The sequence below is a fragment of the Charadrius vociferus genome, unplaced genomic scaffold, assembly GCF_000708025.1.
Source record: "Charadrius vociferus isolate BGI_N301 unplaced genomic scaffold, ASM70802v2 scaffold118, whole genome shotgun sequence".
In the NCBI taxonomy this organism is placed as follows: domain Eukaryota; kingdom Metazoa; phylum Chordata; class Aves; order Charadriiformes; family Charadriidae; genus Charadrius; species Charadrius vociferus.
In genome coordinates this window covers 1,182,542-1,210,152 of record NW_009649846.1, presented here as the reverse complement: position 1 = coordinate 1,210,152, position 27,611 = coordinate 1,182,542, and the positions used below count along the sequence as shown (strand labels likewise).

Sequence of the window (27,611 nt, the reverse complement as noted above, 5' to 3'; positions counted from 1 at the left end):
GTTGACCCACCGTCAGGCAAAGCTGCAGCACTGCTCGTCTGAACGGCCCCTGGCACCAGCATGGCTTGGGCATCTTGTCACGCTAGCAGCAGTGACTTGGCTCCTCATTCACAGCTGGCCACACCGGACCAGTTTAGAGGTGAAGCTCATTCACATTTTCCAGCAGAATACCCCACAGGGTATTTTACAGTTATCTGTGCACCCACTGTGTTTCTGGCCAGTCCTGCCAATGCCGAGTTCAATACATAGGAGCAACCAGCTAACATGTCTTTCAAAGTTTCACTCAGCAAGCCTATTCCCATATAGACATGTCCTTTCAATACCAAGAGCTTTTGGTGATAGAGTATTTTGTAGAGGACATTTTTATCTGCACCACAAAAAAAACCGACAGATCAACCTTTCCACAAGATACTGTCATTTCATCTCAGACACCTCACTCAGGTGTTGCTTCCCTTGGCAGACTGCAGGTTGTAAAATGTAAAACTGTAAAATGACACCTGCATTAAGATAGTATTAACAATAATGTTAATATATCTATTTTGACTAAAACATCTTAAGACAAAATCTTGGATCTGTCCTGTTTTCTTGATCAAGTTCTCCTTGACTTCACACAGAATTTATATCCTTACCCGCTAGTTACTCAGACCAGCATCTGGCGACTTCACTGTAAGATCTGCCAGTGAAAGCAGTTCTTTCATCTCATAATTTTGTAGAGCTATACTTTGGCATAGGTAGAACACAATGTGTTAGTCACTTCTTCTGATTAATTCATTTGTAATTTTGTGGACATTTCCCATAATGAATACTACAGTCTCTACTTCTACAGTGACTATAGACATGAGTCTTAAAATGTCAATCAAATTAACACATACAAAAAGATAAAGCTTATACAATTTTTAAGTTACAGTTTGTTGAATGGTAAATCATTTTTTTAGAGAAAAAGGACTTTTTTTCTAAAAAAAAGAAGATAATTATTTATGATTGCCTCTCTTTTAAACTAAAAAAAATGCAGCGATACAGTATTGACGAAGTTAACACCTCCTATTTAGAAATAAAAGTCTAATTCCCTGAACATGCCATATGGACAGCTTCTGTTACCAAAAGAGTTTCATGCTCAAGACATTTGTAGGAGCAGTCATCAAATTTATTTTCTGCATTTAATGTCAAATTAGGCTTTATTTTGCTCTCCTTACTCAAAATAAGCACCCTTCTCCCAGAGTAATTCTGTTGAAACTGGGCTGATGGTAACTTGCAAGACAAATCAAGAAGTAAGACCTTATTTATCCTGAGCAAAGGTAACAGATTTTGGTCCCACAGTATCAGGATGATATACTTATTTTAGAATTGTAACTTGATTTATCTAATCAGTTAGGGGTCAGGAGATCCTGACCATATCCGCTGGTACTTCTCTTTGCTTTCATACTCTCAGGCACACCTCATTACAGCAATACTTTCAGAATGAATGCTTTTTTATCGTTACAGTTGTTTCAAAGAATATTCTACTAAAATTTGGAATTTCTGGACAGTGCAAGCAGTGGGCTCCTAGGATGGTCCTTCAAGTCCTGCTTGACTGGTATGGTACTCTGGTGTATTCATCACATTCAGTGAGCCCATATATGATTATATGACACTATGGGAAAAAACAGAATCAGAGCAAATAAGTCAGTTATTTTTAAATACTGTTTATGGATTTGTCAGTGTTATTCCCATGTCACCAGAACTCTCTGTGGAGTTCCCCATCACCCAAAATGGCTCCAAAAGCCTTCCGGGACCCTCTGATGCTGTTGAACATAGCTAGGAAACCTCTCAGATGTTTCTGCATTTTTGGATGACAGAAAATATTCTCAGCTATTTTATCCCTATATTCCCAGGAACAAATGCCAGAAACTGAATGTTCAAGACACAGAACAGAAGTTATCCAATAACTGAAGTTGAAGCCTTCCTGACCAAAGAGGAAATAGACTGAATGAGCAGTCCACTGAGTGACAAAATTTGATCCCCTTTTAATGATATGTTCCATGCTTCTTTCACATGAAAATTAAACAGTACTGCCTGTCTGCACAGCACTGACACTGTTGCCGTAGTCAGTGTTTTTATAGCATACTTTTCGTTTAAAATGAAAAACTAAATAAAATTCAATGAAGCTGAAAAATCAAAGATCTTCCAATATGAAGTATCTCCTTTAATATTTGCCAGGCACTGGTATTTTTCCCCTTGGGTTTCAGTGGAGCTGAAATAAACAGCCTCTCCTGTTCTTTTCTTGGTAGCTCTCCTTTATTGGCATAACAGAACTCTGGGAAAAGGGGATCTCTTCATTCCTTTTGCCTGACTTTTGCCAGGTGCAATATCCATGGAGGCAGAAAGTATTTTCACAGGGGAGTCATCCAGAAGCCTGTACTGCAAAGAACTCTGAGCCACAGCAAGCACAGCCAAGAATTATCCCCAGGCTCTGTTAATCAATTCAAACATTCCCTCTGCTGGATGCCTTTGAGGTAACAAAGCAGAAAGCACCAAGGGTTTTACAAAAAAATGCAGTAATTCTTTTATATTTAAGTAAAACTTTAAAAATAGAATTAATTTAGAATTCATTGGGCATTCCCCATGAAAGTTTTACACTAATGCAAAAAGTCAGTTTGTGCTCTATCATGTAAGATTGGTTTTAATATCATCCTTTTCTGAGCGAAGTCATGCGGATAAGGAGAAGCTACTGGACAATTGAAATCATCCAACACTGTTTATGGGAGGAAAGATTAAAAGATGAACGTAAGTGGCAAAGATCCTCGGCATCAGTGGAAGGAGGGAACATAACTGAGTCCCCTGATTCACATCTCATGCCTATTCTGGTGCACATGTCTCAGTATCAACGACCTTCCCTTCTCAAGCAGAACCAAAACAGCAGAACAGGCCAAAGTGTTGTAGAGGACCCAACCCCCACCACACACAGAATGAAAAACATGTCAGTCTGACCAGTTTCTTTCTCCCTCAGACCATTGAGCATGCCTTTGCTTTTATTTTGTGATAGGTGTATTGGCCCTTCAACAGCCACAACTGAAGGCCTCCCAAGTCATCTCAATGTGAACACCTTGGCCCATTAAAATACCTGCTTAAAAAAACAGATTAACAGATTGCTTGCAAATTTGGGGTGATTCTTCAAATTCTCCCAAACACAGTACAGGCCAAACCTTTTTACACTCTAAGCTTTTATTTTATGAATTTTCAGAAGCAGTTATCTTTGCAACCTGTCAATTTAAGCCATCTATTTTAAACACTTCAATAATATCTGTACTGGCTTAAGGAGGATCGCCTAGACCTATATTTTCATGAGAACAGACATTTTTAAAGCTACCAGTTCAATGTTTGAGGAGGGAAGTGCTAGACTGAAGTACTGAGATGTGACATAATCAGACTCAACAAGTCCAGACATGACAGCAATCCACTAAAGCACTGGAATATTCCTAGGAAAATTCTGTCAGAAAGGCATAGCAATTAATAGCTAAAATACTTATTTATGCAGATCAAACTACATGTTCATAAGAGTACTTTCTAGGCACAACACCTTTGGACCTATAGATAGGGCAAAAAGGATCCAATCTCTAAATATTCAAAGAAAAAGAAAGGTGATGTGAAAAATAAAATCAAATATGTTTATATTCCTGACAGACTGGCATAAACCCTGCTCTGCTAGTGGTCCCACAGCAGACTGAGAATCATTATAGAAAAAGCTGCTGTCCAGTGTGAACAAGAAGATCAATTCCAGTTCTTAGAAAGAAAGAAGTAGAGGAACAAGTATCATAAAATACATGAAACTCACAAGGCAGATAGAAACTGCATTGGTTAAAATGTTCAAAATAATATTTAAATGTGTCCTCACCTGGGACTGAATTTTAAAATGCTTACTTCTTTCTGACATGTCAAAGTACTAAATGTTTATTATTTGTTTGCAATCTGCAAAGAGGAACAAGTTTATTCTGTTTTGGACCAATACAGGAGGAAAATTATGTGTTAGGAGTATCTTACATGTCTGTTCTGGGTCTGTGGAAAAAAGAACATTTAATTCTCTGTTTAGATACTGAGTCTAAGTCCTCACTTACAAAACCCAAAGGTTAGTGACAGGAACAAATAATATAAATATTATTTTATGGGTTAACTCATTTAACTTTTTTAAATCATGATGATATGAGGGGGTGTTATATACTTCTTAAAAAGAGATGTATCATAGATAGTTTTAGCTGCAGAGAATGTGAATATATACCATTATAAAAGGCATATTCCAAAAAAAAAAGTTGAATGACACAAACTACAAAATTTGAAGAATCCTCAAGACAGAACATTACAAAACTCTGCATTTTATTTTTTTTTTCTCTATGATGGCTTAGCACAGGCAGAAGAACCTGGGTATGTCCCTGTGTTCCCTCTAAGCAGTACTTTTGTGGTTTATGCAACTCCTACATCTAACATGTTGATTACTGAGATAACTTCTGTCTCAGCATGTCCTAAAAACCCACATGTGACGAAGGAATATTCCCAGGGTAGCAAATCCACAGTTATCCAACTACTGGTCTGCCTGGCTGGGCTGTACGCTTGAATGATGACTCCATCCTCAGCAGTGCAAAGAATTGCAAAGGAAAGGCTCATCCTTCCCAAGCGAGTACTCCTGGCTCCTCAACACACCATTTCATCAGTGCAAAACATGTGCTAAAAAGATGATTAGAACTGCTGGCATGGACCGCCTGCCTAGCAATACGTGATCTGCTGTTATTGAGACTGTCAGTCACTGCCCTTGGAAGACTGGAGAAAAGAGCAGGGTAAATATCGCATATCCTTGGCAAGACTAAAAGGCAGCAAAACGTGACCTAGTCAAACTTACTCATGTCATGCCATTTTCCACTCTACATCCATTGAGATTGCCATTGCTGCTCAAAAAGAATGGAAACGCTGCACCGAAGTATTAGCAAATCAGCACCTGGCTTTTGCAGGTCACTTTTATAAATCCTGACTTTTGCAAATCACTATTATCTTACTCTTTCATACTACTGCTAATTATTCCTAGTGGGGCAACATGCAAAATAAACGAGGTGTTACTTCATAATAGCATTCCTTTTGATTCGAGTCTTATAACCTCCAATATTTATGATGTCTGATTAAGCTACTTTCCCAGAATATAAAAGGAATCAAACCCAGGTACAAATCACAGGCAAAGTAATTTTCTGTCAGCTGTCTATTCTGCATGAGTTCAGGGCCCAGCAAAACACCAGCAAGTTCCTATTTCATGGAGAGCTCCAGAACTTCAGAGCTTTGCCTCTGTGGAAATAAAGCATGCAGAATCCAGGACAAGAGGCACGCACAGTGAGCATGAGTAAGTTAACTTATTTAGAGTCAATCCATGCTGTCAAATAAAATATAAACTCAAAAGACTAGATGTTTATGAGATAGGATTGGAGGATCCAAGTAGTTGAAAACTGGTCCAAAACTGCTAAGCTACACCCAAAACCAAATAAGAAGGGAATCTCATGGTCATAATTTGAGGTTTCAAGACAAAATTTAAGGTGAAGAGAAGTGGAAAGCTTCCTTTCCACTCTCCTCGTTCCTCGGCCATGCAGGGCCACTCTGCAAGTAACCTGGCGTAACTGCGGCTTGCTCTCAGGCAAGGACCGTGCTCCAGGAGCAGGGTTAGCAGGAGGTTTTGGTATTTGCTGGGTGGAATTGACTTTACACCTGAAAGCTGCCAACACAGGTAGTGCCAGACCTTGCATTTGCTGCCCCTTAGAGCAATAAGCTTAGCGTTTATGCTCCGAGTCACACCCAAGTGTTCCCACACCCTCTGACTTCCCACCTATGCACTTGTGGGACCTCGCGCACAAAACCCACTCAACCCACAGGGAGACACTCGGCTTTCCCCCTTCTTTCTAAGCCACTTCAGCCTCTGCAAAGAGACACAGAAAAGAAGCCTTAGCTTGACTGCGTGCATTGCCCAGTTGCAAGTGCCAGGATAGGAGGGAGGAAGGTAAGCAGTGACTGAATGTTTATACTTTAATTCAACCATCCCAAGGAAAATGGCTTTTTTTTTTTTGATTTAACACCTATTCAGATTAGAGCACTGTGATGCCATAAAAAGCACAGTCGCTCAAGAACTCACATAAGCAAATGAGGAAAAGGATAAAAATGTATTGTGAATAACCAATACTTAATTTTAGTCGCTAGAAGAGAGATGCATTCCTGAAAATCAGACTGAGTATTCTCATTATGTAATGTAAAAATTAATGAAATGCGCTTTTTTGTTCTGGTTATGACATAGTGTAATTTAGAAACCCATTCAAAAGCTTTCAATCAAATAGAGAAAGATGGACGTTTTCATGTGCAAGCAGCTTCCTTATCATAAAAAATTATACAAATTATAAGAGGGGAGAGTTCACCATGGAGTCAAATTGTTTTAATAGCCACTTGACAAAATAATTTCCAAACAGCTTCTTTGGTTCTCAGCTAATGGAAAAGAGAAGGGAGTATTTTATCTTTAGATTGTTACACCACTTCTTCGCTCCTATGGCTGAAGACATTTTTAAAATGGCATTTTCACTGGCCTGTCTTAAAGAAGAACTACTAAAAATTCTGGGACACTTTTATAGAGTCATTAAAGTTCGTCAATGCACAACCACTAGGGAGATAAGAGTCATGTCATCTATTGTTGCTTATAACCCATCACAGTCTCCAGAAGCAGTCAAGCCAGCCAATCCGACTCATCTTGAAAACCATCAAAATCCAAACACATTTTGACAAGCTACTGGGTGGGATATTAGCATTAAAGAAACAGAAGACAGAATGCGATTCTGAGAGCTCCAGGAGCCTGCAAAGCAATGGGAGCTTAGAATCAAAGGCTGACTGACTGTGAATAAATCAGCTCTGGGAAAAATTAGAATTCCTAGATCGTAAGTGACAGATGTCCCTCATGCTAGAATGACTTTTAGGCCACTTCATTTGAATTTTATTAGGAGAGGAGGAAAAACACAGTTACAGAGCAAAAGCAAAACACTTCAAGATTGTGGGTGGTGGGTTTTAAATTACCCTGCCAGTGTCAGGACTGCTCATTTCATGCAGTTGGTCCAGAATAAAAACAAAAAGCAGCAGATAAAGAATAGACTCTTAATATAAAAAACAGAAGAAGGTCCTTCCTGGATTTAAAAAAGTGTTATTTTTATACAATTTTCAATGGTCAACAAACCCATCGGCAAAGTGCTCTGTTGAACCAATGGGTAAACAGGCTTCCCAGCCAGCTGCTCCACTCAGCATATGATGTCCTCACAGCCCTGGCTAAAAGTAGCCACCAACCAGAGAGGTATCATCTTCGGAGTTTCTAGGAAACAGTGGATCTTACATTCACAGGATACCACAGGAGCCAACCATATGAACTTTCCTGGTTCAAAAGGTGCTAGAGAACATTATGGAGGACTGCTCCTGCGGGGGCTATCGGGTGCCACTGCAAAAGGATGCGCTTTCATCCTAGGAGACCTAAAAGCTGCGCAAAAAAAGAGCACTCACAGGCTTAAACTTTCTCTTATATTTTTCATGCAGCATTGTCTGTTGGTCACTGTGAGAGTCAGCATGCTGGACCGGATGGCCTTGAGATCTGATCATACATGGCAAACACACAGTTGAGTGACTGAAAAGAAATACTTGACTTAAGAGATGGCACTTCCTCACAACATGGAAGAAGGACTAGATGAGTAAGTCCACAGTTAAATAAAACAATGGAAATGAACAGGGGAGAGTCCCACTGGCCCCCACTGAATCAGCCTACATTTTAAAATGAACAGTTGTTTATTACACAGCATTTTTAAAACTCTGGCAAATTACTACATATCTATCCATACACTTTAGAATCTAATTTTCCAGATATAGGGTTTTTTTTTTAATCTTGGCTCTGGACTGGTTTATTTTTATTTATTTTGCATTTATCTAAATCATTACACTGGGACAAATGCCTGCTGGTGCAGTCTAGCTCATCGACCACAAACCTCTCCTCCTCACTGACAACAGATGAGGCGCTGGCTCAGACAGCCTGCACATTCGGTAGAGCTATAAAAAACTGACACTACCATTTCGCTGGACATTTTATCATTACAGAGTTGGTGTTTCTCGAAAATCTGAATTATATGTTATATTTGGAACTTCCTGCAATATAACATTTCCAGAGGATTATTTTTGTTAAACTCAATGTTTGCATTTTTCAAATATTGTATTGTAATTTATAATGTAAAACTTTTTCCTAATAAAAATTATTTTGTATCTAAAATCATTGAATGAAACATTTTAACACAATAAAAGCAAATAATTTTCCAGAACATATTTTGCCAAACTCCTGGGGAAGTTGTGATTTTAATAAAATGGCATATCCAAAGAGAATACATTCCACCAGGAAAATTCTGACCACCTGCAGTAATGCAGCCAGCTTTATTCGTAGACAAGTTCTGTAAAGTGTTTGCAGGCCTAACAGTAAGTCAAAGGCCAGTGAGTATCCTTATAAAAACTGATTTATTTCAAAGGTGGAAAAGAGCTGTTAATCTGAGCAGGAGAGCAGCAGCACAAGGAAAATACAGCTGCATAGTATCTGGCGGGGCACCAAATAATTTCTTTCATGATTCACTTTCAACTTTCTTTCCAACTGCGTGCCAAGTCACAGTTTCAGAAGGCACCAGAAGGCACCAGCAGGGCTTCTCAATTCGTGCACTGAGAGGACTGAGTTTGGATCTGGATTGAGGACCCACGGACATGGTGGACCCCCGCAAGGGCATCCCCATCTCCTCTTGATCTGCCCAGCGCTTATGGCACAGGAATGGCATGTGAGGAGGACATTAGCCAGGAGAGAAAAACCAGGAGAGTCAGTCCTTGTCTTCCCATTCAGCCAAAAAGTGAAGTCGCTCCAGCCATCTCATTGCACTGTCAAAGAGGCAAGTATTTACATCACATCACAGACGGCCATTAGTATAGTCAGATAATGGCTGCACTCAGGAAGTACCTATCAGGAGCTTCCAGCCCTTGTCTGGCCAAGAAATGGTGGAAGGGCAGCCCACCTGCACTTATGCTACATACACAACTTACTGCTGGGTTGTCAGCTGCATTTTGTCTTGTTCTCTGCAAAAAAAAAGACAACGTGGAAAATTCCTATGAACAATTTCAATGAAAAGTTGAAATGTGGACTTGGTGGCAACTAAAAAAGATTTGTGCAAGGTCTCACCATTAAGGTGAGGGGGAAGTTATCAGGCTGCTCAAGAAAGACAGTCATTAAGGCAGCAGAATCAGGTATCCATTGGGGACCTCTGTGAAAACAATTAGAATCATAGAATGGTTTAGGTTGGAAACGACGTTAAAGATCATCTAGTTCCAACCCCCCTGCCATGGGCAGGGACACCTCCCACTAGACCAGGTTGCTCAAAGCCCCATCCAGCCTGGCCTTGAATGCTTCCAGAAATGGGGCCTCCACGATTTCTCTGGGCAACCTGTTCCAGTGTCTCACAACCCTCATACTGAAAAATTTCTTTCTGATACCTCAATAGCATATACAAAGAGACATGGTAAAAGATGATCTGCCTTAAAAACAACAGTGACTCCCAAAGATGAGGAACTGACTTCAACAAAAAGCATGAAAGTGGAAATCCTGCAGAAGCTTAGATGGGAGACAGCAATGTTAATACCACACATGTCTCAGCAGTTCAGTTTTCACAAGTAAAACTCTGAAACAGTCATGTTAACACACTCTCTGCACAGGTGAGAGAGTCAGGGAGAGACAGAGGTGCAAATGTATTGAAATTAAGATAAAAGTGCTTTGAAAAGAGGCTGAAAGGTCCTCTGTTCATTGCAAACCCTTTTAAACATTTTTTTCTTCTTGAGGAACCGCTGAGACATCTGAACAGCTTCAAAACTGCACAGCAGAGTTGTCTGGGTCGCATCCTTTCAACTGCCATTTAAAGTAACCTAGTCTGAAAAGGGTTAAGGTTATTGCAGAATCAGAATTTTCTAAAAAAAAAAAAAAAAGAAAAAAAAGATAAATAGCTATAAGTGAGATGTAATCCCAGTATGAACTGCACAGAGGTGTGTGGCAGAGAAATAGGGAAATACCTAAGTCAATTACTGCCAACTTTTGAGCAGGGTCATGCTTACAGCACTTATCTACCTGCCCAATACTCAACTTCCAAACAAGTGCTGGCAAATTGAAAAGAATTCCAAAATGAGCTACATGAGTGACATGAGCGCTGGGAAAATAATACAGCATGCAGTTCCCAAGGTTCAGTCTATTTTTTTCATCCAGGAGACATTAAGGACTTGAGCATGACATAACAGTATTGCCATGCCACTCCTCTCAAAATCTGTGTAAGCAAGACAACCACAACCTCTGAATCTGTGGAACCTTTCATTTTGGAAAAAAAAAGGGGGGGAATATCTAGCAAAATGCATCACATGCTGAGCTTCTTTTAACATCTCACAAAGCTTCATTTAACTACGCAAAACCAGAAACTTTTGGAAAGTGCTTATAAAACACATGAGTCAGAAGAAAATACCACTTCAGCTAAAGTGACTTTATCAAATTAATTCTCATGCCTGCAGCACAACATTTACCTCAGAGCCCTTGCACTTCTCCATCACCTTTTTCTTTTTCATTTACACCTTACTGTTCAAGAAACAATTTTTCTCTTAAATGCTTTCCTTTCTGCTATTCCCTTCTACCAGCTTCTCAAGAAAATCTGGATTTCTACTACAGTGCTAGTGCTGACACTTGTTCAGGATCTGACTCTACACATGTAAGACAGAGAGGGTCACTCACTCTCCTGAGTGGCAGCTGGGCCAACCACTGATTCAATTCATTACCCGCCCGTAGTGACACATGGTACAAACCACAGCAATGATGCAAGGATGCACTCAGAGCTGCACAGCCTGATGGTACAAAACAAGCTTTTGAAATCAGAGTTGCTTCCCAAACTGGCTGCTAAAACCTGTCTCCAGCAAGCTCCATCCCTGCTACCTCTCCTGTGAGCAAGCCACAAGCGTATGAAACGTGCTCACGTAAAAGAATGTTTTGTTCATTCGTTTAACTCATAATTAGATAGAAAAAAAAGTTTTTCAAGTCCTCCCCCCCCTACCCCCAAACCTCTTCCTCTTCAGAGTGATTTACAGCAGATTCATGAAGAGCAGAAGATGGTCAAAGGGCTGTGACTCTGTCCCGGAGCAGGGGAAGGTGACTGCGAGGGATGGGCAGGCTCCGAGGGAGGAAGGAGTATGGCATAAGCCTCTTTCAAAGGAGAAACAATTGTGCCGAAACGTATTTCAGAAGCAACACCTCCAAACTTTTCACACAACATTCCCTTTTCATAATTAAACAATAGGGTGACTTTGAGGACAGATCCTGAAAAATAAACTCCCATTTGGTCTTAAATAGGTTGAATTACATCAATTCATACAAAATGAGACACACTAGCTTGCTTCTCTTGGGGGAACATGTTGTTTCCAGGGGAAAATGCAACAGAAACGTGTTTATTGGTGCCAAAAAGCAGTGCCAAAGAGGAGCTGGAAACATTGCTGCTGTCAGAAGTGGCTATATTTTGAAAAGAACCCAGAACTTGATATGCTGTTACCATGGGAGTCTTTCTGAAACTCTGGCCCAGTGTAGGTAGCAAAACAGAGGTGGAGTTTCTCAAGCTATATCCAGACCACCTAAACTGTAAACGTGGCACCCATAGGCAGAATTTAGGTGTCTAAGCATCCAGTGTTATTGAGATGGACTATTCTTGGGTGCTATATCTTAAAAACCCTGAAAATCAATAATTTATTCACTTAGGGCAGTAGTATGCTCAAGGCACCCTCACATAGGCTTTCAATGTAAGCATTAAGTACAAGAACCTTGGTGCATAAAGCTAGAACCCAACTTCACACCAAAAAGCTTTCCCATAATTCAAGGATATGCAATGAGACAAACTCCATCCAACCTTTGGAGAGAACCACTCTAGAAGACATGTTCTCACCTTAATCACCTGGGATGCGCTGAACTCAACATAGGGCTCACTAGTTAAGGTAGCTTTCTTCTAAAACATTGAGGGAAGAGGCAGTGTAGGAGGACAAGTGCCTATTTAAATTACTGGAAAGCATTAAAACTGGCATAAGTGATACTTGGTACCACTTACAGCTTTGGTTCCCTTGAGTGCAGCGTGAGAGATAAGAAGAAACAGAGGAAAGCACTATTTCAAAATAGGGAAGTCCAATATAATAAAGTGGCAGTGTGAACCCTGCAGTGAGAGACTTTCAGAAAACTTACTGAAAGCTATTCCCTAGTAAATGGCTTAATAACTATTATTTTTATAATATATCTGGAGTGAAATTAAGGATTAGATCTGGCATTTTGTAAAATTCCTCACCCTTTTGATTTAAACTGCACTATTCAACTCCACAGAGCAGCATTTTCTGAATGGCAATGTCACAATTTGTTACAACATCACAGGCAAAGCTTATAAATAATTTAGGAAGATAGTCACTTGGCTGGGGAATACCACTTAGCCCCTGTTTGCAAAGCATACTCATGCTTTCCAGAGTACACAGGACTTGAGCTACTTCTCTCTGAATAATCCTGTCCCATCACACACATACACACATATCCTCTTCCAAATTAAGGTTCTTACCTTATCTTTATTTTCAGAGCCAGAATCCTCACGTTTGGTCCGAATGACAAAGGGAGTAGATAATCTCAGGAGAACTCGTTCAAACGTGGCACTGATTTTAGGAGAAACTATGTCAAAGCAGTCTTGGAATTTCAGAGTTTTATGAGTGTCACATCTCAGCTGCTTCCTAAGACCTTCTCCAAGCTGGAGAATCAGCATGTTTGGATCAAACATCAGGTGAAAGGGGAAAGCTCTGCAGAAGGTGCTGATGCTAATCCTCAGGTCTAAGGGGGACTGGGAAGTTCCCGGTGGAAGTGCTTTTGTGATATTTGCATTTTCATGTTCTTTGATAAGGAAAGTCAGACAGCTGCAGTTACCTGGGTTTGTCCCCTCTGTACACAACTTATCATTAGTGACCTGTTCTACTTCCACTTCCAAGCGGTAAATCTTCTTGGCTGCTGCCTTTATCATTCCCATCATTGCAAATCCCACAATCTGATGTGGATGAAAGTAATGAAGCATGAGATTGCCTTCAGGGAGCTCTTTGCATAGGAAAGAAGGAGATTCCAGGGTGGCCTGTCTTCCAAATGAAGTTCTAATGTGCTCCAGCAAAGCATCAAAGCCATTGAAGAAGTCTTGAAGGGTCCCACCTACAGCTCGAAGAACTCTTTCATTCTCATCAAAGCAGATATTGAAGAATTCCTCCCCAAACTTTTCTTGCATTTCCTCAAACTTCAAACCTATAGAACAATGAGACACTGATATCAACAACTTAGTATTGCCACTGTGTCATATTTTTACTTTGTTGTCTATTTGCCCAGTAATTTTCCAAGTCAGTGAAAGTGGCTTTTTCATTGGATACCTACGTTTTCTCTGGTGGTTGGAAATAACCCTAGAAGTCATTTTTGCCTGTCATTTTATGTCCTCGTGCTTTCAGCTCGCTGTTCCAGCCAGGTACTTGTAGGATTTACACTTGCCTCTCTCCTTTCCCCTGCTGGAAGCCAGAATACATAATAATTTCCTGGACTTTTGCATGTCACATGCAGTCTACTGTGTGAATGCACCCAGCCATGGGTACCTTCCACTGTTGACCTAGCCACAAATGAGGCTTCTGCTTTTATAGCCCCTCTGTTCTCTGCCTCAATGAAGTATCCAGCTCTTACCAGCTTGAAGAATAAGATACTGGGATTCAAAGTCAGTTCTTTGGCTTTCAATAAACAATGTAAAGCTCTGCAGTCAGACAACACTTTAGTAGCTGGGGGAGCAGGGTTGTGGGTTTTGGTGTTTTTTTCAGACAAAATACTTTTCTCATAGCTATTGGGCACTGCTAGAAGATACAAAGGAATGATTACTTCTTTTTTGTTGCTTGCAAAGGAAAGCAAAGCTTTTCTATTTTAGGCTTTTACACTCACACATCTTTAAAAAAACCCTGCCTCTTAGAGCGATCTAAACTGCTAGTAAGATGGGACAGCTCCCTGATTTCTCACAACGTCACTTCAAGTCTCCATCACAGAAATTCAGAAGGTTTTGATCTACAGTGGTGATGAGGCTGGTATTGCTGAAAGCATGAGAAAATATCAGTGATGGAAGCCCCTGGATACAAATGTGCATCAAATCCTACTCCAGTTTGTTATTTACCATTTTAAGGATGATCTAGAAAAAATAATTTTGAGATGGTTATTAACCATTTTCCTCTGTCTTATTTTAGGGAAGACATGCTCTGTTAAGTTTCATCTGTATATAATCCCTATATCACATAGTCAAGTTACAAAATTAAGTAGATATGCTTGTGTTGTTCTAAGCTGTAATAGAAGAAAAAGAAGTGTGAGTCAGCTGTATGTGAATTACAAATATTCAGCAAGAGTTTTCAAAGGAAATAAATAGAGGAATTAACAACATAGTTCCTCTAGTGTATTGAAATCAAATCACATTTTGGTCAACTAGTCAAACATCTTAAAATTTATCTTGAATTCTAACAGAAATGAAGGGCAGTTATTTATTTCCTAAGGGCATAACAGACCCTTTATTTTAATATGTATTCAGCATGCTTTATAACATTGGTAAGATCCCAGTGGATCACTGAACTTCTCATTGTTTGTTTAGGTTGCTTGTAGGCTTTTAAATTTGGAAGAACAGCGTGATTAGTGACTTTCATGCCCAAGAGGTATAACAGGGGGCAGAAGAAGTCATGCATCTGTTGTTTGCAGACAATAACCTTTGATCATCTCAAGGCAGTGTCTGAACTGCTTATGCACACAGGCATAGTTATAACGATCAATATTCACAAGGGATCTGAGCATTCCACAGCTTTGCAAACTCTCTGCAACGATAGCTTTGTTTGGGCCGTCAATATGATTAATAGCAGATTAAAATGCATAAAATTACATATATAAACTGGACAACATGACAACATGACAAAGCATATTTTATAAAAGAAGTAATAGTAATAATTTGGGAAAGTTCATTCAAATGCCATTGCTCATAATCAAATTTGGTCACTAAACTAGGTTATTGCAAAAATATTCCCAGGATCTTTTATGACCACAGATGGTCAGATCTGCAGTTAAGCCAAAAGAAAGTACCTCTGGTACACAATGCCCCCTAATATCCTGAGTCAGAGGACAGTGTGCCAATTCCTGACTCATTACCAGTACGTCTGCATAACATAGTATTGTAACATCTTCCATAAAATACTTACTATAAGCCAAAAAGAATTAAATTCTAACCCATACAAATAACATTGTCATAATTAGATATTAATAGCAAGGAGCTAAGAAACGATCATATTCATATGTACACAGACACACATATGCATACTTTTAAATCTCATTGTTCTGTAGAGTGAACTGTGAGTAGCTTTAGAAGACGTGTGTGTGTAAACGTGAGTCTAGCAGGGGCAGCCAAGGCTGTAAGATTGCAGAGGTCCTGAAAGTACAGGAACAGGGCAGTATCAGAAACTCCCGGGCTGTTCATACAAATGACCAGCTAATGTTACAGAACTATGTAACATCCCACAAAGCTGCCCAAAATGATAGCATAGGTGAGTTGTCTTTAAAGTGTATTAGAAAATTACAGTAAAAGAGTCAGTTGCCCTGGCGCCTCTAACTGAAAATAGGGTATGCAGAGTTGATCACTTGTGTACTCTACTGCCACATAAGCCTCGTCTCATTGTCATGAGCAGGAGCTGTATCTTAGTATTCGGCCTAAGGTTTTGCTGATTGTCTTAGACTGGTCTTGTCATCTGCCCTGGAGGACTGGCCGGTCAATCTGGACCTAAGGTACTGACTCCAAGCAACATGAATTATGCTATGAAATTCAGGTCAAGGACCTGGCTCGAGGACGTGCCACTACTTTTAAAAATATTTTAGCTTTGAATTGTACACACAGTACCAGCAGAAAATTATATTAGCTCAGAATAGAAAAATGGATATGCCCAAGCTTGACCAAACTGCTGGTCTGTCTTAGTTGGGAATTTTCTCGCTAATAATAGACACTATGAGATACTGAGAAAATTAAACAAAGTCAAACAACCTTCTAAACCAAACAAGTATAACATACCTATCGGGGAAGTTTCTTCCTAAGCCTGACAAATAAGAGGTCAAATTTTTCTTGAAGCATCATGGTGCTTCTTTAAATCAAAAATCTTTACTTAAATTCCTATTATACAAAAGTGCACAAACTATTGTTTTCTGTATTTCTACAAAGCTCTTGGCTTCAGTGATGTGCTTGTATCACATCTTGTTCAGCACATTTTGTTGCACAGAATACTAAATCTTTATTTTTACTTATTCTTGCCTCTCCTATTGAAACAAATTAGGAACAGAAGCACACACCTAACATTAACTGTGTATATATTTCATCATAACCTTTCCACTTGCTACCATATAAATGATCCCAATCTTTTGAATATCTTCTGTGGAGTTTCTCCCTACCCCTTTCTCTATACTTCTATCTGTTTAGCTTTCAAGAGACAATAGAAATTACCATCATCATCACAAGAAGAGAAAATGTCAGACTGCATCAGATTGCTCTTAAGCTGCTCTGAAATCTTGTCTCAGCAATGATTGGTATCAGATGCTACAGAAAAACTGGAAAATCTGATGGAAAATCATGAAAAAACCATGGTTTTGAGGAAGCTTCTCCCTAACTACAGTAAACGTTTTGTTGATTCACTGAAGTGCATGGAAGTACCAGATCAGGAGATAGTTATATTACATACAGAAAAACCTGCTTGTTGCAAAAATTCCCAGAACTCATTGTCTCTACAGTGCATACTGTACAACATTTGGAGACTTCCACAGGCTAATTATTGCCTTTGAAAATTACATTCGGTATGATTTCCAACTCCAGCATATTCAGTATTTCATTTGTTTTTTCTTTTATTTTGAGAAAAGACAAATTAAATCTTCAGAATAATCTTCTTTATAACCTTCAGGTTATACATCTGCATGAACAGTCTAATCTTTTCAAACTCGTCTCACATTTAATTCTTTCTCTGCATCTTCATTTTGTTTTCATTTTGGTTTTGCAGTGGAATAATTCAGATTGAAGATGGCACTGAAAATATGAGTCAACTTCTGTTCATCAAAATTGATGATTTGCTATTCCTTTCTGAAAAGCTGGCATCGCCATTCTTTCTTTTTCACTACAGACCTCTAATCAAAACTTTCATTCAGCTGCCCAGAAAAAAACTAAATATTTGAGATCTGTATCCATGCCCAGCACCTCCAAATGCAGAGGCCACTGCATTCCCATATTGCCTCATGCATGACCGCAACCACCGTAGATAAGGCTTCTTAATGGGCACTTGCTTGCAATCAGTAAGTAGGAAAAAGTCTTTCAAGACACTTCACTGAAAGGTAGTGATACAAAATAAGCCCAAATTCATCCCAACACTCTCTGCTGTTGCTCAAGTGAAGCCATTTGTTATTTTAAGCTTCTGTTGTTTACCAACCTTCTACTAATATACTGAATGAAATTCTAACAAATCATCAGTCCCAATTTACTTTCCTTTTGGAAAAGTGATCTACTGTGTTCCTACCACTTAATCCACTTCTTCAAAAGGACAAATCACACATCTTAACTCTAATAATTTTTTTCTTTACTAGTTTCTTTTTGCTACTTTTTCTTACAACATCATTTTTATTCTAGTCCATACTGGAGAGAAATAAAATATGAACGTTGTAGAAGGATACTGAGGCAAAGCAACCATTGAATGAAGATACTGCTCTGGGCCTCCATTACAAAGCACTTTGGGATCAATGACAAAAGTACTATATAAAGTCTGCTATTATCCTTTGAAAATGCGTCTTGAAGACATTTAGAGAAGAGATCCTATACTTGTGAGCCAGATTCAAAATTACCCAAGTCTTTAAGCATAGGCTCAAAGTACAAATTAAGTATTTCACTGAACTAGAGCAGAAATAGATGACTTCATCCTGTAATAACATGCTAGTAAAAGGTCCTTCTTTTTATTTTCAGCTGTTTCTGTAAACGGCGAACCCACTACAAAACGTCAAGGAAGTACAAGTACAGAATTTGTATTTTGTATATTACTAAGTGGGGAAATTAGATAGGAATCTGTTTCCATAAAGAAAGTCACAAATCATAGGCTCTTCAGAAACAAATAGAAGATGAATGATGTGATAAAAATGTCAAAGTAATCCATTAGCTTACAGAACTTGCAGAAGCAGTTAGAACCCATCCAGTTCCTCCTTAAAGTAAATCACGGAGACAATGGCTGCAGAATGGCCAGCATCTGATTCCTTTGGCATAGAAAAATACCTTTCTTTCTGGGATACCCAATTAGAATCTGTAAATGTCAAATATTAAGGGGATAGGAAAATTCAATATGCAATTCCAGAACTCATACTGTGGACGGAAGCAGAATTTGCCACCTTCAATTATAGTAAATACTTCTTAAATATTTTTGGATTAGCAGATTTTTGGCATGGATAAGATCTTTTCCTTAAGCAGTCTTTTGGACAGAAAGCCGGAAAGCAATTTTTATTCTCTCAATAAAAAAGGTTTTGATGCTAATGCAGAAAGGCACATTAGAGTAATTATTTGGCTTGTAAGTGAGCCTAGTACAGGATCTAATTACTGTATAAAGGACTTTGATCTTACTTCATTACAATAGTGAATTTATATCATCCTGGGAATCCAGATAGTATTTTTATATTACCATTTTTAGTGTGTTTTATATAAATACAATAACATCATTTTGTGCCTTTACATACGGTTTTGACACAACTGTGAAATTTGTGCTACACTTCTCTTACAGTGCCATACAGGGACTGTGTATTTTTCAAGATTTCATAAAATAAAAATCAGAATTATTGTTAGAAAGAATTCCTCACACTAGTTCACCTATAATACGTGCTTTATCCAGTTTTAATGAGGCGTTTTCTTTCCTTGTTGAATTGAGGGTCTCCTCTGACAAATGATGCTTAGAAATATAATTGTAATTACCGTTTCTTGGTGAGGACCTGATCACCTGTGCTCAGCATACATGTAAAAGATTCTGCTCTAAACTACTGACACAGGAAGCTCAGCTGAGCTACTAAGATAGGCAATGTTCTTTTTTTCCCCCATATAATGCTTTCAGTAGCAGCCAATTCTGCAGGCAAAGCCAAGCTGTCTGAAGCAAGACATCATCATTTTGTGTCCCCCATCACAACTTGGAAACCCCATTTCTTAGATTTGCACAGGGTTTATTAAATGAAAACTGCAATCACTAGGTTGGGGATTCCTAAAAATAAGGCAGGTCCAGTTTATTTCGTGTTAACTCTAGAGATCAAACAGCAGTAAGAACAGAGTTTTTCAATTTGCTTTTGCACTAAAATAAGCATATATGTCTTTGAGTTGCCATAGGGAGCAGAACTTCACTTCTTGGAAAAAATAAAATTGTAATGAAATCTAAAAACTTTTCCCATAAAATGCAAAATCATCTCTCGTAATTCCTCACATACACAAAGGGCTCAATTCAGCTGACCAAATATAGAAATCTAATGTGACTTGAGTCTTCATAAGGTATCCAAGACATCTACATAAGGACTAACAGATAGTTATATCTGCCAGGATATGGGAATTAAGGGAGACCTACACATTTTTGAAGGTTTGACAGAGGCCACACAGGATACCCCACAGCACCTAAAATAATGGCAAACACCTACATTTAGTCAATGAATCATGCCCACAATGTCTTCTACATTATAAATAGACTTCTACAAGATGTTATTGTACATCATAAATTCAAATTGCTTGCTATCTACTGGTTGTTCATCTGCTTTCTAATGATAAATAGCTCTGATCTGAGAAGAGTGGGACGTCTAAGGCCATTTGGTATAAACATTTGTCCTTTTCTAATTTAGATGTATTCATCTCAGTTTTGAAATCACATGAATTATGTGATTGTTGTTTAGATTATTTTTGTATTGCCAGCACACTGTAACATCTGCTAAATAATAGGAGTCCTGTGTGTATAGCTTAGACCCCCCCAGGACAGAGTTCCAAGTATTATTAAAATCCATTAGTATCACCAGTCCTCTGGGCCATGTAACATTTCCTTTTACACTATTTGTAAACCAACAACTTTAATTATAAATCAGGCTGTGTATCCTAAATTAGTTGTATCCTAATGACTATCTGCAGTTCTTAGCTCAAACGAAAAGGAAAGTGATAGCTATTTATGTACTTTACATATATAAACATTTACAGTTTTTATGCACCTGTCAGTATGCCAAACCTTTGTCCATCTTTTCCAATTTCATCCCCTGGTCTAATCTCACTGTAGGCTAAGATCTGTCCTGCCATCTCCTTTTCAGTGTATTTTCTGCCTCTTCAAATGTAGTATTTCTCAGCAGCAATGTGCTGCTATTATTTAATAGCTACCAGAATGATCCCAAATTTATTCTTCTTTAACTACAGAGCTGACATTTTCTTAGTTTCATAAAGGAAACGCAGATCTTCAACTTTGACAAATGTACAGAGAACAAATGACTTTTATAGAATTATGCCCTTTGCACTAGATGAAGGAACAGCCCTGCAAGATATATTTAGGCATGAAGTGATTTGCTCTATATAAAGCAGCCTACAGCACATATCTTCTTTGGTGGTGACAAGCAAATGTCACCCAGAGCAAGAGCTCTCTAAACCCCTATACCAACCTCCTCAGTGTCTTGGGGAGGCTGAACCCAGAAACATGATTTATCTTCCTGACGGGAGAGGGCTCTGGGTTGGGATTCCACATAATTTATCACCAAGGGACTCAGGAATCCTCACCACTGTGGCATATCATCCTCCAAACGAAAGAATCACAGAAAGATATTTGTGTAGAAATGACAGAGAAGCAAATTCCCCATACCACTCTCAAAAGAAAAATCGTGAAGATGAGCATTATTATTAACCTGTAAGCTAAGAATGCCTAACAGGAAAAATTATTGCAATACATTTAAGTCCACATGCAGAGCTGACTTAGCATCCATTGACATACACTGTGCATTTTTTAAGGAAAATGACATAACTGTAGTAAGATTTTAGGAGCCAAATTTTTATAACAGATGAAAAAGAATTCTGTTGCATAAATTAATGTATTGAATAAAAAAAAAGGATGAGAATTATTTTCTGTATCTTAAGTAATGGAAAGACAGATAGGTGCAATTATTTGTCCAGACCTCCTTGTTGCAACAGCTATCTGATCCAAGTGCATTTGTAACTTCAGGCAGTGCACCCACAGTGTTCCAAGTGTTATTTATGCAGGGCATATCGCATGGTGCTGCAGTACATACAATTTAAACGCTGTAGTCTAATACACAAAGAGGCTTTCAGCAACAACATTTCTTCCATGTCATTAAAGATTGGATATGAGCATCTACTTCTGCTTTGCAAATTTTGCACAACAGATTTTTTTACAGGTATCAGTTAGTTTTACTATCAAATTTATAATAGATTATAGAGTTTCTCAGCAAGATGCAAAGAAGCTCCAAAGAAAATACTGGTGACATTTAAAGGAAAAGACGTAACTCTCTTTATGAAAATCCCTTTCTTTTTCTTTGTGAAGGATTGAAAGAAGAGTGAAAAATAGTTCACATCCACAAAGGCTGTATGTTAATTGTGTGCAGCGTTTGAACAGAGGTTTTGGAGGACATGAGGTGAAGGCGATACAATGTTTATCTAGTTTGAGCATTTGGGATGTGCAAAACATCATGTGACACATCAGAAGTATGCAGTGGGGTTGAAAAATGAAACCCGGGCATTTCTCTGGTTTTTCGTAAAGCTCAGTACCACAGACCTGCTTGGAATACTTGCCCAAAAGATAAGCAGGAGACAGGTCATGAAGTGTTTACACCCCCAAATAAATTCCTTACAGTAGGAATTACAGACTAACAATTTTAAAAAGTTTTCATCCTTATTTTCCTATTGCCAAAGTTTTAATTTGGAACTACCTGGAATTCTTCTGCTTTATTCTGACCAGCTGCAATTAAATCAAAACGGACACTCTAATCTTACTTGAGATCAAATTATTTTAAATTACAAGGACAAAAGCAGTCCCAAACAAGATTTGGCTGTCATTGCTCAAAATGCTGAACGTACAAATGGTATGAAAACATCTTTGCTTTGAGAAGGTTAAAATCTGAACAGCACTGACATATGGTTTAAAGAATTTAAAAAAAAAAAACAAACACTGTTATCTCCATTACACAGATGGGAAATTGAGGCACAAAAAGAATAAAAACTTGTCCAAGGTGAAATAAGAAATCTCTTCAGATACAATTTTTCTCTCTAATGTACCTCAGTATAAATTTATAGTCACCTAATAAAGGAATGTGGTAGTCACCCACATAATATACTTCATCATAGGAATCTTTTTCTTATCATTATTTCTACAATAAGTTCAAACTAACAACACCAATCTGCTCTGAACACTGCTTAGCTAGCCAGCTAAAAGTATTATCTGTGTCAACAGGATAAAACATACCAGTGCTTATTCTTTGAAATACTTTATTTCCAACTAGGAACTTTACAAAGGCTCCCTTTAGAAGCTAGAATTTCTCTTTGCTTTTTCCCAACTTCCAATATGCTGTCACTTGTTTTTCCTTTGGATAATATGCCTATGAAGGACACTAAAAGTGTGCACGTGCCAATTAAAGAAAGCAGAGTCCATCGTAAAGCTGTCTAGACTATTTTGAAAAGGATAAAAGTTAAATTAAATATTCCAGCCTCAGAAGCTGTCACCACAAAGGAAAGCTGTGCCATTGATCTGGTATCAAACATGGTTTGCAGTATGTGTGTGTGGTGGTCGTGGCTCCCTTAATTACAGTGGATTAAAGCAGGAAGAGCTCTATTGATGTCTAGACTTGTAGCAGGAACAACTCAGCAGGGAGATTAAGAGAATCAGGTCCTTCCACTGCAGGAAGATGGTGTTACACTTTAGTGATGACTTGACAGGAGGAAAATTCCAGTATTCATACATGATAAATCACATGCATCGAGCTGAGCGTACAGCTTGCAGTCAGCACTTCGCTGTGAGCAGTGTAAGCACCAGGACCATGGTGCGAAGCATCTGCTTACAATCTTCCGAGCTTACTAATGATCTCAGCATTTGCTGTCTTCTGATGAATAAGGAATGCCAAGTGACTATTTTAGAGGCAGTTAGAGGGTCAGGGAAGGTGAATCATGTTGGCATTATCTAAGGTAGGAGAGCAAGAGGTTGCTTCCAAGCACCTTTAAGGAAACACTTTCTTCCAGCCCTAGACAGCAAATCCATGTTACCACTCATATAAATAAGCTGAGAGCCAGATGTGGTTCAATAGTTTCTCTAGCCTCCGTCACAGTCAGATTCATTCTTGTCTGCTGTCTTACCAATGCCAATTGCTCTAGGTACACACCCCAGTGGCTACATCCTTCTTGCATAGAAGTGGCTCTCACTAAGCCTTATTCAGCCAGAAAAATAACTGCGTATGTGAAAATTAATTACACAGCCACCATTAATTATTTACCTGTTGTGATAGGAGCTAAAATTAAAATGAAGAAGCTGGTTTAACTGCTCATTGCCTTATGTTCCTCTCTCACATAAGGAGGAGGAAAGAAGTACTGCTTTTAAATTATCTCAGTGTTTTGCTCACATTGAAATTATTTTTGTTGCTATGAATTCGAATTCATTCATTAAAGGTGAGCTTTTCCAAGAGTAAGTCTCTGCAAACTTATTTTCAGCAAAGTCCACTTTAATAATTCCCCAGACACTAACCTCCAGACATTACCCCTACACTTCGATCCCAACAGTCCAATCTGCCCCTGACACATATGCACTACGAGGATGATACTGAGAAAACAGGCTGTACATTGCTCAGCCTTGCTAAGGGACCAGGACTAACATATTGATTTAAAAGCACTCTGAAGATGAAAAACTATTCATAACTATTTCTTAGAACACATACTTTGTGTCATGGTGAAATAAGTACCGAATATCTAATTTGCTTTTTTATAACATTGATATGCACATGATAACATGAAAAGTCTTTACTTCTCATGAGTCCTGCCTTATCACTCATAGCATTTGTTTCTGAGAGTTAGCATTCAATTATTTAAAAATGCAAACAAAAAATGTATGACAACTAATACTGGACATATTTACAATTTGTTCTAAATTCTCTCCATGACCAAATGTGCAAAGTGCCAAGTAACATCTCTTCCCAGCAGCAGTTAAAGCACTCAGAACCTCCCTGACAGCACCTAGCATCTTGCAGAATAAGGCACGTGACACCAAAAAAAAGCATTGTGAATGTCAGTGAAACACAGTCATCTCTCAACTAGAACATGTTAGGTGTTCCACAGAGGGTACCAAGTCTGTTTAACAATTTGAGACAGAAAAGACAGACATGCAATGCTTATACCTCCAGAAGGATTTTAACTCAGCAGGATACAACGGTCCAGAATATCATTTTACCATATTCCCCTGACATGGAAGGCAAATAACATCTTTAATTATCATACAAGGTCAGTTTTCAGTGTTGTGCCTCCTGTTAAGAAAGTCTCTCTAACTGCATAACTGCATAAAAACATTGCAGGTTTATCCTTTATATTACCAGCTCATAGGAAACTTACTATGAGCTAGAATGCCATCTTTTGTGCCTTCCACTCCAACTTCAGCAGTCTACTGAGACCTCCAATGGAAGAGCAAAGAGGGTTTACATATTGCAAAAAGCACAGCCCCAGAGAAGCCATCTGTGCTCCAGTCTGAGCAAGCCCAGCTCCCCCAGCTCCTCCTCACAGGGCAGGTGCTACAGCCCCCGTGATGTTGTACGGTTTTGGGCTCCCAACATTGGATTCAGTAATCCAGATGTGATCTAAAAGTACTGAGTAGAAGGGGATAATGAGTCCCTTCAACCTGTATCTCTGATCCTGTTCATAGAGCCCAGGCTGCCATTGGCCACCTTTGCTGCCTGGACTTGCTACTGCCCCATGTCCGTCTTGCTGGCTACCCCCCAGGGCTTTTCCCACAGAGAAAAGACTGCAACAAGTCTCCATTTGCCAACTTCTATGAAAGCAGCAGATGGCAAATGACAGAGCTCCACAGCTGATGCTACACAGCAGTGGGCACACAGACAGCTACAACAGTTCAGCCACTGTCAACTGTGGTTACTTGACCTCAGGACTGAACCCAGATACACATAATACTGAAAAACACAGCAAACAATATGACCCCATTGGTATTACTTACTTGTTAGTAGATGGCGTAACTGCATACAATTAATACATGAGAACACTTCATGTCTTAGAACTTACTTAAAGAGTTATTGTCAATTGTTACAGTCCTGGAAGTAGAGCTGTGTAACGTCAGCTTTGCTTCACTGCAAATGACTATCACAAATAAATCCGGAATTATTGCTTTGAAACAGTTATCTTTAAAAGGAGTTACTATTTTGCCTCCTTACAGTTTCCTGTAAAATGTAGACAATTGCCCAGTGGTTAAAGCTCAATCTGTACAGTTTACTCTAAAACAAGGAAGACGATCAGTTTCACAGAAGTGAAACAGTTAAAACAACCCCAGTCAAAAATTAAGTTCTTAGTATTAAGCTCTGCACCTTTTTTTGGTTGTTTTTTTTTTTTCCTTTTATGACATATTTTTATCAGCAACACAGAAAAGCAGTAAAGCTTACTAACAACTTGGGATGGAGAATAAGCTGGATAGATCATATAAATAGCCAATAGCCAGATATCTAATTTTGACACCTATTAAGAAAATTGCACTTCAGTGATGGACGGTATCATCTTGACATGCAACACTTCTAAAAGTTTATTGCAGCAAACATTCTTCAATATGAATGTAAGTTTCCAGAATGTTTCATGTCTCAGATACATCCTGCTCTGTGTTTCTCAAGCTCTCTATCCACCAGGCCCAGAGGTGACAAGAGTGTCTATTGTTCTGTAGGACCCCTATAAAACCACTTGAGATAAATCCAAGACAAAGGCCTGCACAGATGCAAGTCCATTTGGACTCAAAGCCTTTGAAACTTCTCTAATCACTGACATTAACCTGGGTATTGCACAATACACCTCCACTGACTCCACTGAAAAATCAGTCTGGATTGTCTCAAAGGCACAAAATATATGTATAAAAGGAGACAGATGTAGTAACAGCACACTGATATGTCGCTGCCCATATCCTAAATTTCCTTTGTTGGAGCAAACATTCCTTGGTTCTTTGTCGGTATTAGGATGGTCAGTAAACTTTCCTTCCAACTAAAGGAAACAAATTCCCTTCAAAAAATACATACCAAGTACATTAGCCGTACACTGGAGAATTCCTGAGACATCTTCAGTTTCTTCATTGCCAGAGCAGTCTGTATAGGAGCATCTGTTTGATATATTGTGAAAGTTCTTCTCTGCATCCCTGTAACTACAGTAAAAAAAAAGTTAAAAAGTTATAGCCTATCTTTCTACAAATGCAATGTCCACAAATGTCTTTCAGAAGTGGTGATAAAGGATGCCTTTAGCCTCCCTTGTCTCTTCCCTCTTCTCCCCTCCATCACCCCCTTTCCATTCATGCATTATCACACACAGATGACAACACATTAGTAGCCTGGGTATCTCAACTATTATACTAGAATCTGGAATATTATCTGTAATGAGAATGAAGACTAAAATAGTACCACAGGCTGAAGCATAAGGGAAGGGTATCAGACACATCTGTCTTACACGTCATTCCCACGGGGGTGTTGTCTCTAACAAAGTTCTACAGTAAACTCCAAGCAAGATGTTTATGAGGCTATGGTGAGTATCTATTAAGAAGAATAAATCTTCCACAGCACATTACATAAGCACTGCAAGTATAAAACCTAGCTTTCTCAGTGCATTATCTTCTGAACAGATCTCATCAGAAAGAAGGATGTCAAGCTGCAATTGACTACGCTATCAAGAATAAAGTTTGTGCTATAGCCTGATAAAGAAAAAATGTAAAAGAATTCCACCACTGATGAAAGGCACAGAGCTATGGTCTAATCAGCAAGAAAGCAGCTACCATCTAAATTATTCTATTTGATTTAACTTTGCTGGATTGTTTTTCCTTAATTAAACAGAAACAGAACAGAAGCTTAAACTATGTTTAAAACAAAGCTTTATGCAGGTGATAATGACAACAGAAGAGGGAATACAAGTGAAGAAAATATTGCAGCAGAGTGATAATGCACTTGGCAAAATATAAAATTGATTTAGCTCAAACATAGAAAAGCTTATCTAATGAGTATTTTCTTAACAGTTTTGTTATGCTTTCATACTTTGTTCATACTTCATAAATCCTGAATAGCAGTTTTAAGGATTGGACTCTTCATCTGGTTAATGCCTGCAAAATCTCAGCACCTGGGTTGCCAGCACCTGTGGAAAAGGACTACCGAGGATTCAAAGCCTCACATCGGGTTTCCCCCCAACAGGGAAACTGGTTCTCCATGGGGAGTAAAGCATACTGGGAAGAGC

At 38.8% G+C, this 27,611-nt stretch overlaps 1 protein-coding gene across 1 annotated transcript in view; it reads right to left on the bottom strand.

The window, feature by feature from the left end:
• The window catches only part of GUCY1A2 (guanylate cyclase 1, soluble, alpha 2), a 153,118-nt gene that overhangs the window by 118,279 nt on the left and 7,228 nt on the right, over nucleotides 1–27,611 (bottom strand). Inside the window, exons 4-5 of the mRNA XM_009890928.1 lie at nucleotides 26,417–26,538; nucleotides 12,660–13,378 (exon numbers count right to left, since the gene is read on the bottom strand). Of these exons, the coding sequence (XP_009889230.1) occupies nucleotides 12,660–13,378; nucleotides 26,417–26,538 (841 nt within the window). The remainder of the gene's footprint in view (nucleotides 1–12,659; nucleotides 13,379–26,416; nucleotides 26,539–27,611) is intronic.